Source organism: Etheostoma spectabile, chromosome 23 (assembly GCF_008692095.1).
Source record: "Etheostoma spectabile isolate EspeVRDwgs_2016 chromosome 23, UIUC_Espe_1.0, whole genome shotgun sequence".
NCBI lineage: Eukaryota > Metazoa > Chordata > Actinopteri > Perciformes > Percidae > Etheostoma > Etheostoma spectabile.
Window position 1 is genome coordinate 14,483,429 of NC_045755.1, and position 18,331 is coordinate 14,501,759.

The 18,331-nt window shown below is 40.9% G+C and overlaps 1 protein-coding gene across 1 annotated transcript in view; it reads right to left on the minus strand.

Annotated features, from left to right (window-relative positions):
* The window catches only part of anks1b (ankyrin repeat and sterile alpha motif domain containing 1B), a 219,654-nt gene that overhangs the window by 56,813 nt on the left and 144,510 nt on the right, over positions 1 to 18,331 (minus strand). The window contains exons 16-19 of the mRNA XM_032505829.1: positions 8,751 to 9,409; positions 7,955 to 8,077; positions 5,920 to 5,989; positions 3,163 to 3,269 (exon numbers count right to left, since the gene is read on the minus strand). Coding sequence (XP_032361720.1) covers positions 3,163 to 3,269; positions 5,920 to 5,989; positions 7,955 to 8,077; positions 8,751 to 9,409 — 959 coding nt within the window. The remainder of the gene's footprint in view (positions 1 to 3,162; positions 3,270 to 5,919; positions 5,990 to 7,954; positions 8,078 to 8,750; positions 9,410 to 18,331) is intronic.

An 18,331-nucleotide genomic window follows, 5' to 3' on the forward strand; every position in this document is an offset into this window, starting at 1 on the left:
AACTGCATTAATATCAATTTGTGGTAGCCATGGAGTTTTCCCAAGGTCGGAAAATATTAACTGTCTTCCTGTTTAATCACAAACAACTAAAAGAGGTTAAAAACTCCAAGTGGGGTGGCAGAAAAACTTTCAACAGAGAAAGACCCAGAGAGAGGCCCAGTCACAAAAGGGACTTTGAAGTTTCCATGGTGTACGTAAGGCTGTTTCATCTTCCGCTCTTTTCAATATTAATTGTATCCAAAGGCATTTCAGAGGCGATGACTGAGCTATTGAGAAACGTTTTAAGACAAGAAGAGCAAGGCCAGAAGAGCAGAGAATCCCCAAGTCTCTCAGAAGTACTGCCAAATACTGTTAGCGACTACAAACTGGGTGCAAATAACAGTACAATACGCTGTGCGCCGATATGAAGGCATGTACTGTATGTGTGTGAGTGTAGGAAGACGGGGTGAAAATGATAGGAGGTTTCACTTGGGGACATAAATAATAGAGAATTGACATTTTTAAGCAAAAGAAAAAATATTGCTTTTGATAACTGCCTGATAACCCACACAGCTGCTGCAGGGATTACTACCTTGACTCATTCATAAAGATACAGCAACAAACAAAAAGACGACCAAAATATTTTGTTTTAATATGAGACAGCAGACCTTTGGAATTGATATATGCTAATACTTAATTTCATTTACATCATATTCAAATTTAAATGGGAGGCAGTTGTGACAAAGGAAAGGTTGGATTGAATTGAGTAGTTTGTGAAGTCCCTTTGACAGATTATAGTAAAATGTATATATTAGAACTTTTGAGAGTGAAAAACATCTAAATCAGAAAATGTGCCCAGTGACTTCTGTTTAACGTTTAAACTTATAGCTGCACTAATCTATGTTTTAATATTAAAACTGGGTAAAATGATTCCCACTCGCATTAACCTGCAGTTTAGCTTGTCTCTACGGAGTGGTTTAGCCCTTTCAGGTCATTGTCTTTGTTTTATGGCCAGTAGCTTTACTGTTGTTCGTTAGCCTCGTTTTCACACGTAGCATGAAGATTTTGGAGCAGCTCCCTAGAAATAAAACAGCTCTACGCTACCTGCCCAGCACCAAACAACAAAAAAACTGGCAGAAACCAAGACAGAAAAAGAGAGTGTATATTTAAATTCATCTGTTGGCCAGAAACACGACATCCTAATGAATGCTAATTAACGCTGCATGTGTCAATGTTGTTTTTAAATCTTGTTGTGCTGCCAAAGATCAATTCAATTATGGATGCTTTCTGTTTTGATTTAGTTGTGATATTGGGTGTAGACAAGATAATTAGGTGAGTTATACTGAATTTGTTCAACTACATACTCCTGCATTAGGAATAACTGCTATACATTCCTAGCCTAGCCCAGATTATGGGTAAATAATTTCTTTTCTTTACTACTTGTGGTACAGCTACCTAACATTTATGCTGGAGGCATTACTGTTCTCTCTTCACAAAACAAGAGAAATACATAGTAATATAGAGAATGTGTTTTTATTTTTATGTTTCACTGTATTTCTCTTCTTACTTAATGTTATCAGTAACTAATTGTTTCACTCCACTTACTTTAATTGTCACCACTTTTTAATGTATTCATTTTATGAGTTACTTTGTTCATGCATATGGTATGCTCTGTAAATATATTTTTTGCTCAAAACATTATGCCAATAAAGCATGTGAATTGAACTGACATATTGAAAAAATAAGGAATAAGGACAGAAGAGAGTGCTAATGAGGTTTGTATGTTGGTGTTAGCAGCAGTCTAGGACTGGTTAATATGGGGAAATGATAATTAGCCACTGCAGAGATCTGAGACGATTAAATGTAACACGAGGAGCAAAAGTGTCCTCTTCCTCACACACAGACATGCAGACAGACAGAATTAATGGTAGTTTTCCATCAGCCCCAAAACCAATTAATCAGTATTAAACACGTAATACAGCGTGTAAAGTGTGGCCCAAAACATACAGCTACACACTGATCATGTGAGGGAGGAATACATGATAAAAGAGATTCTGTGATTTCCTCCTGTTGCTGGGGTAACCAACGGAAAGAGATGCAGGTCACACTGAGTGGAGGGCCAGAATACACACATATAAATAAATACACATGCAAATGCCTGCATACATTGCTAGTTAACAGCACATTTAACTGAAAAGAAAACACATTATTTTCTATTGGTTGGTAAAATTCTCAAATAATATTTGTACTTTGCTTTTAAAAACCTTTGGATAAACCCCAAAACATTTTTCAATAGTGACAATCTGCAACTACAGATAAACTCCTCCAGTCAGCAGCCCTCTGCCACAGTATGTCTCCCATCGCTCTGCTTCTGCTGCAGTTTCTCTCAATTTAGCTTCACCACTTTGCTTTACCCCTTACTCCTCATCTCCTACTTCTACAGGGTTTACTTACCCTCTCTTCCTGTGGATACAAATCTTGCTAACACACACACACACACACACACACACGCTAACATGTAAACACACACACACACACACACACACACACACACACTCCAACATAAAAAGTTTCTAAATGTGAAATGACCCAGCAGGTTTCACTTCCTATGCAAAGTAAATGAAGGGTCCGTTGGATAAAACAGAGGATCAGGTTACAGGTGGCGGTGTTTGTATGCACATTCATGTACAATTGTATGCAAAAACCATAAAACAAGCATGTTTTTTTATGTGCATTTTTAGTGTAGCAGGAGCATGTATGTCTGCAGCTTGACGCTAAAGATGTGGCGTAGGATTTCTGTGTGTAGGAGGACCTCACATGACATCAGTAGGGAGAGACAGAAATTATGGGAAAGGAATAATGAGAGGGAGGATGATACAAAGAGGAGGAAATCCAATGAACGAAAGAGATCAGAGTGAAGGACAAAAAAACTAATCACGCTAATCACTGCAACGACACTGATAGAGGATGAGCTACACCTGGGGGAGAAGAGATTGCTTAGTGGAAGGTGGGTCAAACAGAGAGAGGAGATTACATTTAAAGCACAAAAAAGAGCAAACAGCCAAACAAAAGACAAAAAAAAAAACAAGGGAAGAGAGATGAATGAAAACAAATTCCACCCTAAACTTCCAGCATCAATATCGCTCCTGCCTTCTTTTTTCCCTTAACTTGTGCAACACTCACCATGAACTGGACATTGTCAAATCCATTGGCCAGCAGGTGGTTCTCATACTGGACCAGGCCGATGGAGTCAAGCCACTGGCCCACGGACTGCAGTGGGCAGCGGGGACCTATGAGGGGGTGGAGGGGCAAACGCTTCAGTAAGGAGTAGCCGTCCACGCGGTAACAGCGGCAGTCCGGCTGAGACAGCTGACACTGCCACATCATGTTATGACGGGCAAAGTGGCTGTCGAAAGAGCCCGCCATGCTTTTGAGGAGTCTTTTGGCAAGGCAGCAGGAGGCGGAGAATAAAGGGGAGGCAGGTGGAGAGGGGGGGAGGGGGGGGGATGGGGAGGCAAAAAGGGTAAAGAAAGGAGGAGGAGGAAAAGGAGGAAGGGGAGGCTAGGCTCGAGGCATGGTGAGGATAGAGGGGGTCAGCATGCAAGAGTACAGGCGGGTAAAGGTTAGGTTAAGGCATCCAGATGCAGCTTTCTCTGAATCCAGCCAGAGGAAAGATTAGAAGGGGGTGAAGGCTGAAGTTGTATCCAGAAAACAGCTTTTGTCCTGGGGTTAAATCCTGCCAGAGATGGTTGTTGGATAAGACCGTAGGTATGGATCCGCAAGAAAAAGCGAATGACTGTGTGTTTGTCGCGCACAGCACAGCAGCCGCTTTCTTTTCAGCTGTTGCGCTCGCTTGGCTGCTCCCTTGAGTGTGTGTGTGTATGCGTGTGAGTGTGTATGTGTGTGTGTAAGAGAGAGAGAAAGAACGAGAGCTGCCTGCGCTGTAGATTTCTCTTTATCAAGTACTCCCACTCTCATCTGTATGCTTCTGCAGCCTCCTCTCTCTCTCTCTTCTCTCTGAGTGCTGCTTTTCTCCCTCATTCCCTCACTCTATCTCTCTCGCTCCTCTGTCTACCTCCTGTGTCTATCTTCTCTCACAGTGTTGATCGTCACCCGGCACTCTCTTATGCTCTCCATATATCTGGCTTGCTATGCTGTTAATAGCCATCACAACAGCTCCAGCTTCTTTGTCTGCAAGAAGCCAAGCTCCCTCCCACTCACACACACACCATGCTGAGTGTATGTATGCAGCCGCATCCATATGTGCATGTTTTTCTGTGTGTGTGTTCTGTGCTGTGCTGCGCTGTGCTATGGTGTTGGGAGGGTGGGGTGGCAGGGTGCTGGTTTGGCACCAACAGGATTTTTCCCTGTGGTAACCATGGTTAGCAGAGGCTTTGCATTGATAGATAAAAAGAGAGGATGAGAGGAAGAGGGAGGAGGGGGAGGATGCGGGAGTTAAGGGAGAGGGGGATGAACACATTAAATAGAGATTGGTAGCAAGGGATTCAAGGTATGCAGGTAATAAAACAAAAACAAGGATATGATGCGCACAAGAAAGTCAAAAAGCAGAATCACCCACACTTATTTATTTCAATTCAGGTCTTATTTTTGTAGTTTTGGCAATCATTGCTTTGGGTTATAATGAATACAGATCGACCTGTGTATAGGCACTTTATTTTAAGTGTTGTTGGGCTAAAGTTCCATCAAAGGCTCTGTATTTATGCTTGTGATGGGAAACATTGGTCAATCACTGGTCATTTCAGAGAGAGAAAGCGTTCCTATTGGCTGTTGTGTGCATTGCCCATTCTGGTGATTTTCTGCATTCTATCTTTTTGCATTTTAAAGCAGATATACAATTATCATGTGTCATTTTTCTATGGCTCCACCTCTGTTATTTATTAATGACCTTAACAAGATCTGTTCGCAGACTTCCTGTCAACCAATAAGCATCAAGGATGTTTAGCAACCTTACATGTAATGTCACTGCAGTCTATTCCACTTTGTCCCTACACGTCCCTTAGCCACCTGTGTTGGCTGTCTGTAGCTCCCTAGGACAGTGGTTCCTAACCTTTTTGGCTTGGGACCAGCAAGTTACTTTAAAAAAAGAGTAACTAAATTAGATATTCAGTTACAAATTAGTCATAGTGAGAGAAACAAAGTGTCTCCCCTATGTTTTCTGACCATGATGGGAAATCTTCAGCAGGAAAAGTTACTCCTCTCCTTGATTTCATAACGCCATACCTGTAGCTCGTTGACTAAGTTGCTTGTGTTGTTCATTGTGTGTCCGACTATGCATGCTTTTAAACGCTCGCCCAACTCTACTTCTGGTTGGCTTACCATGAAATTTTACTCAACCTCAGCCAATCGTCAGATTTAAGCACTTGTCTCGTGCACTGCACGCTAACCAAGGAGGAACAGTAAAAAAAGTCTTTGCCTCTCGCCTCAGAGATCTAATTGGTCTAATGAAAAAAACAGCTTCAATTATAATAACGCGCCACATTTTTCAGCAGTAACGGTAACAGTAACAGTGTTATTAAGATGGTGAGGGTAATCAATTAGATTACTCATAACTGAAGAAAATTAACGCCGTTATTTATAACGTCATTATTCCCATCACTGCTAGAAATGAAGCAATTTCAATGAATGAAGCAAGATAAGAGGAACACCTGAAATAATTAAATCCTGTAAATATTCTATATGTAATCTATATCTATTTATAGAGTGCCGCAAGATTAATGCATGACCAGGTTGGGGACCAATCCCCTTGTGGGATCTCCAGTTGGCTGCTATCTGCTCCCACTGTCGGCTGTCTGATAATCCGACTGCTTCTGTTTCATTACCAATAGTAATGATCGCCAAAAATAGTTGTAATAAACCTGAATTATCTTTCAAGGTATAATTACTTACATGCTCACATATACATACTTGTTTGTATTTTACCTGAGGTGTCTTTCTTAATGTCCAATCCACTGCTTATTCCTGCCCCAATAGAGCTCATAATCTTGTCAATCTGAACAAATGGGAGAGAGACAGAGAGAGAGAGAGAGAGAGAGAGAGAGAGAGAGAGAGAGATGTAAAGCATGTTCAACGGAAAGTAATTTTCCACTAATAAGACTAATCCCCATTCTGGATTCAAGTGTCACATAACATGATCATTACCCCAGCCAGCTCACTCATTCCCCCTGTGAATTGTAAACGCTTGGAGGAGCAGACGGGGGGAAAGATGCCTCAGCAGAAAACTTATAGACAGAGCAGCGTTATAGGAAGAGGAAGGCTGATTGAAGGGAGCTTCGGTGGCTTCATTAGTGTCTGGCTGCTGGCTGTTGACCGGTCTTCCCTGACCCTGGACCTGCTGCTAACCACTCAACTATGCAACCTGCACATCCATCCACCTGTCAGGACTGCTGGCTCAAAACAGGTCAGAGAAAAACGGCCATGTTGCGATCGGTAAGTGACCGGTATTTAAAGGGCCAGGTCTGACAGTTGCAAACCGTCTTTACAAGCTGGCGGACCACGATGGTGGCCTTTTCTTAGTAGTTGGACAAACAGGTGGCAATTTCTGCATATGCCACTGCACACAGAGCACTAATTCACATGTACACATAAATTAGAGGCTAAACTGTCACAGTAATGGTGACTACAATGCTATTACCAAAAGGAAAGATGAACAACACTACAAAGACTCAAGTTGTTACGTACCGGTAATATCTTTTAAAGGATCTACCATACCTATAGTTTTCTAGATTAAACACAATGTACCAACATTTCACTGCAGACTGTTAATTTCCATCCAAATAACCACAAACAATCCAACATCAGCAATTTTCCAAGTAAAACCAGATGGAAGCACACATTTGTATCCTACAGAGGCAACCTTTTTATGCCTTTAGCACTGATGAGTATGGATATCTTCAGAATTCTTACTCTGGTGGGACATCCCATGTGACTCATCTCTTGCTAGTAATCCAGATCTATCCTGAGCATGTGCTGCAAATAGACCAACTTTTGTTATTTTTGCCTGTAAAATCTCCATATTTCACTCAACAATTTTCTTGAAGCCATTTTATCTCATCCTCCTGTATCATGCAATTAAATAGTAAAGGTCACCTTAATTGCAGAAAATGATGGGAAATTCCATATGGTAATTCTATCACCATAAGCAACTTATTAGCTGTGTTGAGGAACTAATTACCATGTACATGCAAAAGGGGAGAGGAATGTAGAAATGTTCTTTCACTCACATGCATTAGCATTATTTAAAAAAAAGAACCAATAATTAAGTTATTATCAATGTTATAAAATAAAATAGTATGAGATTATTCATTTTCAGGGGGTAAACATGCATAGGCATCAGTTGTCTGTGTGTCTTGATGTGTGTGTTGTGAATGACGACAGGTGAGCAGGAACTAACGTGTCTGTGACCCGAAGTGTTTATAAAGGGGTGAGATCCAACAGCGGTGTCCAGCCAATGGATTAAATTTGTGTCAGAGACACTTTAATACCAAAGAAGCCCCAGGCACAAACACACGAGGACCATAACACACAGAACCCCCGACCTCCGCTCTCTACCCTCTATAACAGAAACAGCCTTCTCTCTTTTATCTGATCTTCCCTGCAGCTCCACTGCTGGGTACAGAAGGAAATCAATATGGGAGCTATGTGGATGTTAAATTAGAATTGGGGCTACTTCTGCACTGTGATAGCGTGAGTTGATTTCAAAGAGAGGAAAAATTGAAGAAGCTCACTGCTGTGGGTGCAGAGGTTTCAACTGCCTCTTGCAGAGATGCATCACTTTGAAAAGTATCAATTTTACTACAGAAATAAATACAGTGTCAAAGAAACTGATTAACCTGAGTGATGCAGAGATGACACGTTTATTTTTTTAGTTTTCTGTAAAATTGACTCTCCTCTTATATCTCACTTGATCCTAAACTGGTAAAATACGCAGTTCATGTCTGGACAAACCTCTTCTTACCTCTTCCCACTCAGCAGTAAAGGAGGGCGTTCTCTCCAGTCTTCCCCCTGGGCTGGCACCCTCTCTGGTGCTGGGACTTCCAGGCCCCTGGCCACGAGATCCAGACCCCCAGCCGTGCTCCTCCTGGACAAGGCAAAAGCCAACAATTTGTTTCCCAAGTATGATCTAACTACCGACAATGAGATGCAAAGGTTGCCAATTTTTTTACCTTCAAATTTTGGACAACTGAGCACTAAAAACTGTTTCCAGAATAACCAAGTCCTTTCAGTGCTCATCAAAGTTTTATCTGAAGCATTTTTCATCAAACAGACTATGTATTTAGCTCTGATTTATTTACAATGAATTAAAGAAAAAGTCTCATAAAATGTGCTGCACAGAAGGGAGCACTGTGGCCCAGATTAGAGAGTTATCTAATTGGCTGCACTGGTTTCTGTGCTGTTTCTGAAGTCACTCAGTGTCTGCATGATACAGCAAGATGCAAACTATCTCCACGGCTGCATAATTTATACAACTGAATACTTAGAATAAATGCCTTGGCTCTCATTGCTAACAGAGATGTTGGTGCTGACCTAAACTTTTATAAAAAAAAGAGAAACTTTGTATAACTTTTATCAAAAGAGGCTTATCCTTGGCCTTTTACATCTCAGAATGCAAAATCATATCAGAGAAAAAAAGGCATGCTGGGCTCTACTTTATAAATCATTGTCTCGTTAACGCTTTGATTGTACAACAATGAGTCATTTTAGATGAGAATAACAAAAGAAGATGGAAAATCAAAGTTGAGACAACAACGTACCTGTATGGGAGATACAGCCACCAGGTTGGAATCAGATTTGGACAGAGATTTTGACAACTGCAAGTCCAAAACATTGCGGGGCACGGACCTCATCCTCCCCAGGGTGCAAGCCCTCTCTTCGTAGCCAGCACCCAATGAACTGCCCTTGGGCACACCTCCTGTCTGGATTCCCCGTAGCTCTGGAACTTTCCCGTTCTCACCAGGGGAGTTGGAGGGTGGGTGGCCCAGTGAAGACCAGCCACAAGGTTGATCTGCCTGCTCCCAGTTCCTGGTTTGGGCCTGGTCCTGGTTGACTCTAGTGTGGAAGATAGTCCGGTACACCACCTGTGGCTTCTGGGGGTCGTGGGCGGCCCTCTGAGGCGATGACTTGCACCCCGTCCTGGGGACGATCTGAGTGGGTCCTCCTCCAATTACTATGCTGAACTCCGGGGTCTGCAACAGGCTGCTCTGGGTGTCCGTAGAAGCATATTTTTGGGGTTTGGGGCTGTAAAGATGGTAAGGCGTATCAGGGGTTTCACAAGCCGGGGAAGATCCATGAAGGAGGCCTGCAAACTCCTCTGGAATGTGGCTCTTTCTGCGCTCCTCCAACAAAGCGTTGGATTTGAAGGAAGAGCAGAGAGGAGTAGGAGGAGATGGGTCTTGCTGGTAGGGCCCGTCGTCTACACACCCAAAAACATTGACTGATTAGGATTAAATCTTGGAGATTTGCATACAATTGTCAACTATAACAACTATACACACTAATGAATTTACTCTGCAAGGAGAGAGAGGCATTTACACCCACTACAAAAAAAAAATCACAACATTTAAACGTATAGAGCAAAATGATTAGTAAAGTCAAAACAGAACAGAGAGAGAGGAAAGCAATGTAGCTTAAAAATAAGAAAAGAACTGCAAAACAACAAAAGCTGCAAACTGGAGGATAAGAACGAGGTAGTACATATTCTGTTTCCCTGCTGAAAAGCTGTTTGTTCCTCCAAGGAAAAATGACAGAACTCCTGACTTGAATTTTACACCTCTGCTCTACTAACTGCTGGTTGCAAAACTGTGTTTGGGTGTCTGAACTTGTGCATATATGCATGAACTCATTGGGGCAGACGTTCTTACACTATCGACTGGGCTAAATTTTTTGACGGGATGCTTTCAGAGGCCCACTCACTGTCTGTGTGCAGTGGGGTGAAAGAGAAGACACTGAAAGCTTCTTTTGATGCTCTAGACATAAGTGTTTGTGTAATCGTAGATGCGTGTATATGTGTGTGTGTGTGTGTGTGTGTGTGCGCTTAGCTACTCGCCTGTCATTTTGTGTATGCTTATGTTCACATCTGCAAACGAGTTACACCTCAGGTCACACCAATTGTACTGTGTGTTTAAAAGATGTACTCCTTATGATACAAGATGCAAAATAAGAGGCACATTATGTATTATTATTCTACCAGAGCAGTGCTTCCACACTCAAAATCATTTAGATAAATCTCCAGGTTGTAGCTGAGCTCCTCCGGGGAACAGCCCTGCTGTTCTTTACTTACAGTTTCACAAATAAAGTGTCTTACACACTGTGACTAAAAATGAATGCCAAATGTGTTGAGTTAGAATTATTAGTAGAGGTGTGAAGTAAGCATGAGAGACAGAAATTCAGCTAGGTAGGCAGGTGGAAGGAATCACACAGAATGGATCACAGAGAGGTAGCAAAGACTAAAGCACAGATGGCTGCTCTAATCATTTTTACGATACTAATGCGTAAAATGACTACTGTACGTATAATGTGAACGTTTGCAGTGAGGAATTCACACAGAATTATCCCCCGTTTTGGTTTTGCAGCTCCAGAACGTTTGGCTCAGTCTCCCAGCTCTCATCATCATCTTTTACCATGCAGAAACATTAACTCTGATAAACCCACTACCCAACACCACACAGACAGATTGCTAAAGATAGCAGCTAGCTATTGAACAGAGTGGAGCATTTAGCAGCAGCTAAAGAGACAGATATTTCCCTTGTGAGTTGGTGAAGACCAAAATAGAACTAAAAGGAAAGTAACTAGACTGACCAAGTGGAAATAAACACAACTTCAAAGGTATTGTTGCTTTATGTCTGCTAACTGTTTGCTACCACATTAAACATATCAATGTCAGTACATTTGTTGCACTGCCCCCAAGTGGCCCAAAGAAACAAAAATCATGAATAAAAACAAATGAATGTGTGGAAAAGTATAAAATATACATTCACACATAAAACACAACAACGCAGTAAGCACTAATTTGAAGTGTAACAAACCCCTGGAATGGTCTTTAATGTCAGCAGGTAACAACATCTCCATAAACACACAGCTGAATCCTGCAGAAGGAATGGATCTGATGTTGATTTCAACCCAATTGCTTATTAAACTACAATACAACATGATATTCAGCCTATTCAGTCACTTTTCATTCTATAAATAGCTGAAAAGAAAAACTGTGTTTGTGTGTTAAGCCCAGATATCTCTTTCTCTGTTCCCTGTCACTGTGTTAAGATTGTGTACCAGGCCATGTAAACAATCTCAGCACTGATAAGCATCTTTAACACACACACACACACACACACACACACACACACACACACACACACACACACACACACACACACACACACACACACACACACACACACACACACACACACACACACACACACACACACACCCACACACACACACACACACCCACACACACACACACACACACACTTCATGACTGTACTGGGTACATACAGCCACGTTTCTATATGGAACCTATATGAAGCAATTACATAATGTGTGCCAAGAAAGAAATTCCTGAAAAAGGTTGGCTGGTGTTCCTGAGAAAACCCCACAAAGTGAAAAACTGGAATCATATGATAATTAAATGAATGCTCGAGCTCCTCTCATCGTGGCAAAATAAAAATAGGAGAAAGTGAAAAATATTATCCTCAGTCCTCAAATGGAGAGCAATTTTATATAAGTTGGGATGAGAAGTTTCCATTTTACGCCACACTGTACTGTGTGCTGTGTTTAAAAGCATCAAGCACCCATTGACTTCAGGTAATGACTCATCCTCGAGTGGACATAAACTTAAACTATCATTATTTTCTATACAAGCTGAAAGCTCTTTAGTTATGACTAATCCTCAACATTGTACAGGATGAAAAGGACTAAGTGCCTAAAAGATCAGCTTAAATACACAGTGAGTGGAACGTTTTTTGTTTGTTTTTTTGCCTACGGTAAATTGTCTAGGTGATCGAAACAAGTTGCCTATCAATCAATTGCACTGACCATTGACAATATGTCAGTGAATACATTTTTGTGAGTCATTACATTTTCCCTGGTAAGACAGCAGTTGGTCAACTAATGTTAATTTTATATACATACTATGAAAACTGTACACTTCATTTTGGTTCAGATCAATAACACAAGGAGCATTTTCGGAAACAATCAAAGCTTGAAACTGTAGATGGGATTAACACAAACAATTCCTACATTTTGACTGCACCATGAATGCATCAATAAGTGACTGTGTGTGTTTCTTTCAATCCTTCCTGCATTTCTTCTTCTTATCACTCTCGTCATGGTTCTCCTTTTTTTAAGCTGAGAACTGTTGGCAACAGGTGAGCCTATCGGTTGCTATGGCAACATAGAGCCACAACGGCGGCATCTCTCCCAGTTTTTTGGGCAGCTGAGTGTATCTGGCCTTCAGGAGTGCAAAGGAAAAGTGTACAACTGATGAACACAGCAATCAAATCAGCAGGTGTGTGTGTTTGTCTAGACCAAAAAAATGACAGAGGTAGAGTTGGCATATCTGCGAGTGCAAAAGTAAAGGTTTGATGATAGGGCAGAAGGAACGTTTTTCAAGTTTTATGAAAGAAAAAGAAAGGTATAGATATATAAATAAACCTAACATTAGTTGAGAGGATGAAAATATTGGTGTACTAACTAGTAGAAACCCAATTATAGGAAGGATAACACTGCTGAAGCATAATTTGGCTCAACTCAGACAGGAAACTCTAGTTTCTCTTCTTCTTCTCTTGTGAACAATCATTAGTCTTGCGCTGTGTATTGCTTTAACTTTACTTCTTATCCATTCCTGAGCCTAAAGATCCCTTTCAGCTTCGCCTCACTGACTGTCCTTTGTGTGAGTGTGAGGGTGTGTGTGAGTGTGTGTCTGTTTCTTACCTGGGCAGCCAAAGCATGTATCAGCTCAAACTACAGAACAATCCTACTGTATGTACTGTAGACATTCATTCTGTAGTAACTCGTCCCCCTGCTTCTAAAGAAATGCAGCAAACATCTCACAATCAGATGACTAAACAACAGCTGCATCACTCGGCATATTGCAAAACTAAATGTAGTATGCAAACACACACAAGTTGTGGCGTGCAGCAGCTCAGCCCAGAAACTGATTGGTATTTGGATAAGTGCTGTTCATCTTATTACAAACAACCGCAGTAATATTTGTGTTTGTGCAAAAAATAAAGACAAGTGTGTCTCAATATGACTTGTCTATGTACAAACTAACTATTAGATAGTTAAGGATCAATCATTTTCTACCTTTGTAATCATTATCACAAAATGGGGCCCAATAAATTATTGATTGACTGACTGATGCAATGATGTGTGTGACGTCATCACTTCCTCAAGTTGATACCCTGTGAGAGGCAAAACCTTTGGTGGTGTGCATAGCCCCCACCACCCACCTATCAGTGAAGCACAGAAGAGAAGAGAGGGGGTGTGAAAGAAATAGATCTGAAATTCAGCTTTTATTCAGTGTACCTAAACACTGTATTTATTGATGAAAATCCTTAATAATATATCTCTCCTGGGGAGTCCAACGGTTTAAGATGAATACAGTAGCACACTGCATTCAAATTCTAAGGAGGTTTAGCAAGGATGTAGTAAACTGGATACTGACAAAGTGAGCATAGGCAGCAGGTTTACTGGATCTGCCTGGTTTTTGAGTGGACTGGTGATGGACACTACAGTGTTGTCGCACAATGCATACACAAAGGCTCACAGCAGCAAAGCATTAGATGCATTATTTGCAGGTGATGAGACAGCTGCAGCAAAATCTATAATACATTAGTTTAGGAAAAATGTATTTTATGTAACAAACATTAAGGCCTTTGCAATAAAAATTAACTAAAATAAGTATTAAATCTCCATCCATCCATCTTTCTCCACTTATCTGGTGTCGGGTCGCGGGGCAGTATTAAATCTGTGAAAGTAAATGTTGCTGTCTTTGAGTGCTGTTTAATTGGCAGTGGTAATGTCACAGTCACAGATAACTAGTCATCCGTCAGTTATATTATGACTGTATTCTAATTGGAAAAACAGTATACTTGGAAGTAATTTCATCAGTGACCCAAAACTACATATGTTTACGTTCAAGAGACAAAGCCCTCTAGTGGCTGTGGTAATTATGACAAGAGGGGAAGAAATTGTTTTTTGTGCCTCAACCTAACCAAACCTGACACCTCATAAAACCAATTTATTTTTTAACACTAACAGTTTTCAAAGGCACAAACAAATGATGAGAAAATGCCTAAATATGTCGCTCTAGAAGGCATTTTGTACAGTAATATACAATGTTAGTTTGTAACATGGAACTGGGCCAAAGCTCATGACACCCTTTGTTGCAGCTCTCTACTATGCAGTCTAAAGAGACACTGAAATTCATTACTCATATCTAAGCAGTTTAGATAGATTTACATGTGTCCTGTTGCATACCTCCATACTATTGTATCTATCATTTTGTATACAGTATGTACTACAGCATACTGTTTTTGCAGTTAAGAAGAAGACATTTAATGTATCTTACCATTTTGTATGAACAGGGAATTATGAACCTTTTTTGCAGCAGATATTTTAACTTGTCTTAGCAGGAAACACACAGGTGCAACTAATAACATTAACGATGGTCCGGCATTCAGAGTGGACAAAAAGAACACAGAGGAAGAAGAGAAGGAGAGGGAGGGAGGAAGAAGAGGACAACGGGGGAAAAGGGGAGGAGGTTAAAAAGGTCAACGTTGAAATACAAAGAAAGGTAGGGAGTGGGCAGCAAAGCGAGGGAGAGAAAAAAGCAAAGATAGAAAGGGTGGAGGGCAAAGGAGTTATGAAAGGCAAACTAGCAATACAGCATAACTGAAAAGCTGAATAAGGCTTGACAAATAGTAGCGAGGCTGAGGGAAAGTGAGGGGGCGGGCAGAGAGCATATAACAGTGAATGACAGGCAGCAAGAGAGAGACAGAAGCAAATGAGAGCTCGGGGAAGTGGCTAGAGAAATAAAGAGAGTGACAGAATGACGTATTGAATGGCAGAGGGGGGCAGGAGGGAGAGAAATGCAAGAGAGGGATTACAAAGCTGGAGGTTATATGTCAAAAAGTGAGGAAAAAGAAACTGGGAAGAGTGGAGTAAGGCTTTATCTGTTGTAGTAATGCTAGTCAGTCCCTTACACTTACTGAAGGCCATGAAATGCTTTAAATCCCAATTAAAATAAATATGATACCCACAAACACTATTGAATGAATACCAAACAAACATGTACATAAAAGATGTGACAAGTTGTCTCACTGCATCTTTGGGTGCCTGCCTCATTTAGTGCAGTTGAACCCACTAGAGTTTGTTTTCCCCCTTGGTGCGGTTTGTTTGGCCAGGTGTGAAAGCGGCGACCGCACTTGCTCCAAGTTTACAAACTCTTTTTACTGATTCTGACCAAAGCAAACAAACTATAGGTGTGAACTGCTCTTTATCCCCAGCAGATCTAGAGTTAAGGTGCCAATGGACCATTTCTGGCTCGGTCTGAGACACCCTTCGGCCCAAGGGGATTCACTCTGACACAAAGCAGCCTAGTTGGTAAGCGCTGGCAATAAATTCACCCCACAGTAACTGCCACGTGGTCTGCCTCCACCCCAACCAAGCACATTCTTTGCCGATAACAAAGACGCCAAAAAGAGTGAACAGCCAGTAAGGTCACATCAAGCCTCATCCGTCTCCCCCCACCTCCCTTCTTAGGGATATCTCTAACAAACTACAATCAGAGATTAGTGTGCTGGATGTGATGTTAGCAGGATGTCTCAGGATGAAAACATTCTCCTCGACTTCTGTAACGCTGCCTTTACACAGCTCTGTAAAAAGTCAATCAGACAGCTGCAGCTAATTCAGAAAGCTGTTGTTCGTGTCTTCACTAAGACCAGAAGAGTAAATTATATAATTCTACTTCTGGCATCTTTACGCTGGCTTCTGTCAAACAATTGATTCTACCACTGCTGGTTTATAAAGCACTGAATGAGCCAAAATACATTCAGTTTATATGCACCACATATCTGGAACAAACTCCCAGAAATCTTGAGATCTGCTCCGACTCTTAGTTTGTTTAAATCAAGGCTTAAAAGCTTTCTGTTAGCATTTTATTAAGTTTAACTTATTAAATTATTCATATATTTGTCATTTCTAATCTTCTGTTGATTTGTATTTTTCTATTTAAGTTCCTTTTTATCTTCTATTTTTATTTTACTGTGTTGAAAGGTGCTATACAGATAAACTTGCCTCTCATCGTTTCCCTCATCTGTGTGAATGCAAACACACACAAAAAACACCAAAAACTACACACTGTCTCTCATACACTGGAATTTATGTGTGTGTGTGTGTGTGTGTGTGTGTGTGTGTGAGCAAGAGGGGTTGGGAGATGATCCAAACATCTGATAGCACCGCGTTGATCGCTCCGTCTCTTGTGGGACCGCACTGACTGTTATTATTAAAAACTGAGTAATATCTGAGATGTCAGTCATCCCAGGGATGCAAGACTGAACCCTATTTCCTAGGCGCCACTGGCATGGATAAATCATTATCAGCCCCCTGAACCTCAGGCACTAAGCTAGCACTAGGGTTAGTGCTAGGCTATGCCAACAAACCGACATCAAGTTGGTACTGCAGGACTTTACTGGGCTGCTGCTTGGATTCATGACGACAGGAAATCATTTCATGTGTAGATCGTTGATTTGAGAAAGTGTGGCAACAGGAAATTAAATGATATAACACGCCAGAGTCGTAGAAGTGCTTTGGGAAATGTCACAATCATTAGCTAAAGGCATAAAATCACTCAATTATACCAAAGATGTGATGTTTAACCCTTATCAGTCCCAGTGACTATTCACATGAAATGTTCTGCATTTGCAAATGGCACCAATTATTCTGTAAGAAAGTGCAATATGTCTAGTTAATATTTGAAACTAATGCAAGACTTTCAGAGGCAGAATAATGGCTGCAGTACAAACACTTAATGGAGAAGGTTAAGGAAAAACACATGAAAGTCAGGTTAACAACTCTTGCATTTTCCACAAGCTGTAAAAAGTGATCACAGAGAGAAATATATTTATATGATGCCTCAATATTAGTCTTCTCCTAAATTTAATTAATGTTTTTGCTGAGTAAAAATGTCTCCAGTGTACTGGTTCTAAGATTAAACAGATTTTTCTCAATTTGTGATAGACTATGCATGCTGAAACTTAGCATGATTAACTCAGTGACACCCAAGCTAGCGTTTCCCTAACAGCTGAAAGGTTCAGTCTTAACTTTCAACCTGTACAGTGGGGCTCGAATGTTTGGGCACCCCAGGTAAAAATTTGTATTAATGTGCATAAAAAGCCAAGAAAAGATGGAAAAATGTCCAAATGGCTCAAATGACAGACTGGATATCGTATAAAATGTCACAAAAAGTTTGATTTGATTTCCATCATTTACAGTTTCAAAATCACAGAAAACAAAAAAATGGGTCTGCAAAAGTTTGGCCACCCTGCAGAGTTTATAGCATGCACCGCCCCCTTTGGAAAGCTGAGACCTGACAGCATCATGGATTGTTCTCAATCATCGTCTGGAAAGACCAGGTGATGTCAACCTTAAGGTTTTAAAAGCCCAGACTCATCTGACCTTGCCCCAACAATCAGCACCATGGCTTCTTCTAAGCAGTTGTCTAGAAAACCGAAACTGAAAATAGTTAAGAAGAACATAGATAAGAATATAGCAAAGCGTTTTCAGATGTCAATATCCTCTGTTCGGAATGTAATTAAGAAATGGTAGTCATCAGGAACAGTGGAAGTTACAGCAAGATCTGGAAGACCAAGAATAATATCAGACAGAACAGCTCACAGGATTGTGAGAAAAGCAAGTCCAGACCCACGTCTAGAGTTGTGGTACACCATTCCACTATAAAGAAATACTCATATAAAAATGGTCTTCATGGAAAAGTCATGAGAAGGAAACCCTTTTCTACATCCTCACCACAAAAATCAGCGTTTGAAGTTTGCAAATGAACAAATAGACAAGCCTGATGCGTTGTGGAAACAAGTTCTGTGGACCGATGAGGTTAAAATAGAACTTTTTGGCCGGAATGAGCAAAGGTACGTTTGGAGAAGAAAGGGCACAGAATTTAATGAAAAGAACCTCTGTCCAACTGTTAAGCATGGGGGGGGATCAATCACAATCATGCTTTGGGGTTGTATTGCAGCCAGTGGCACAGGGAACATTTCAGGAGTAGAAGGAAAATTGGATTCAATAAAATTTCAACAAATTTTGGACGCTA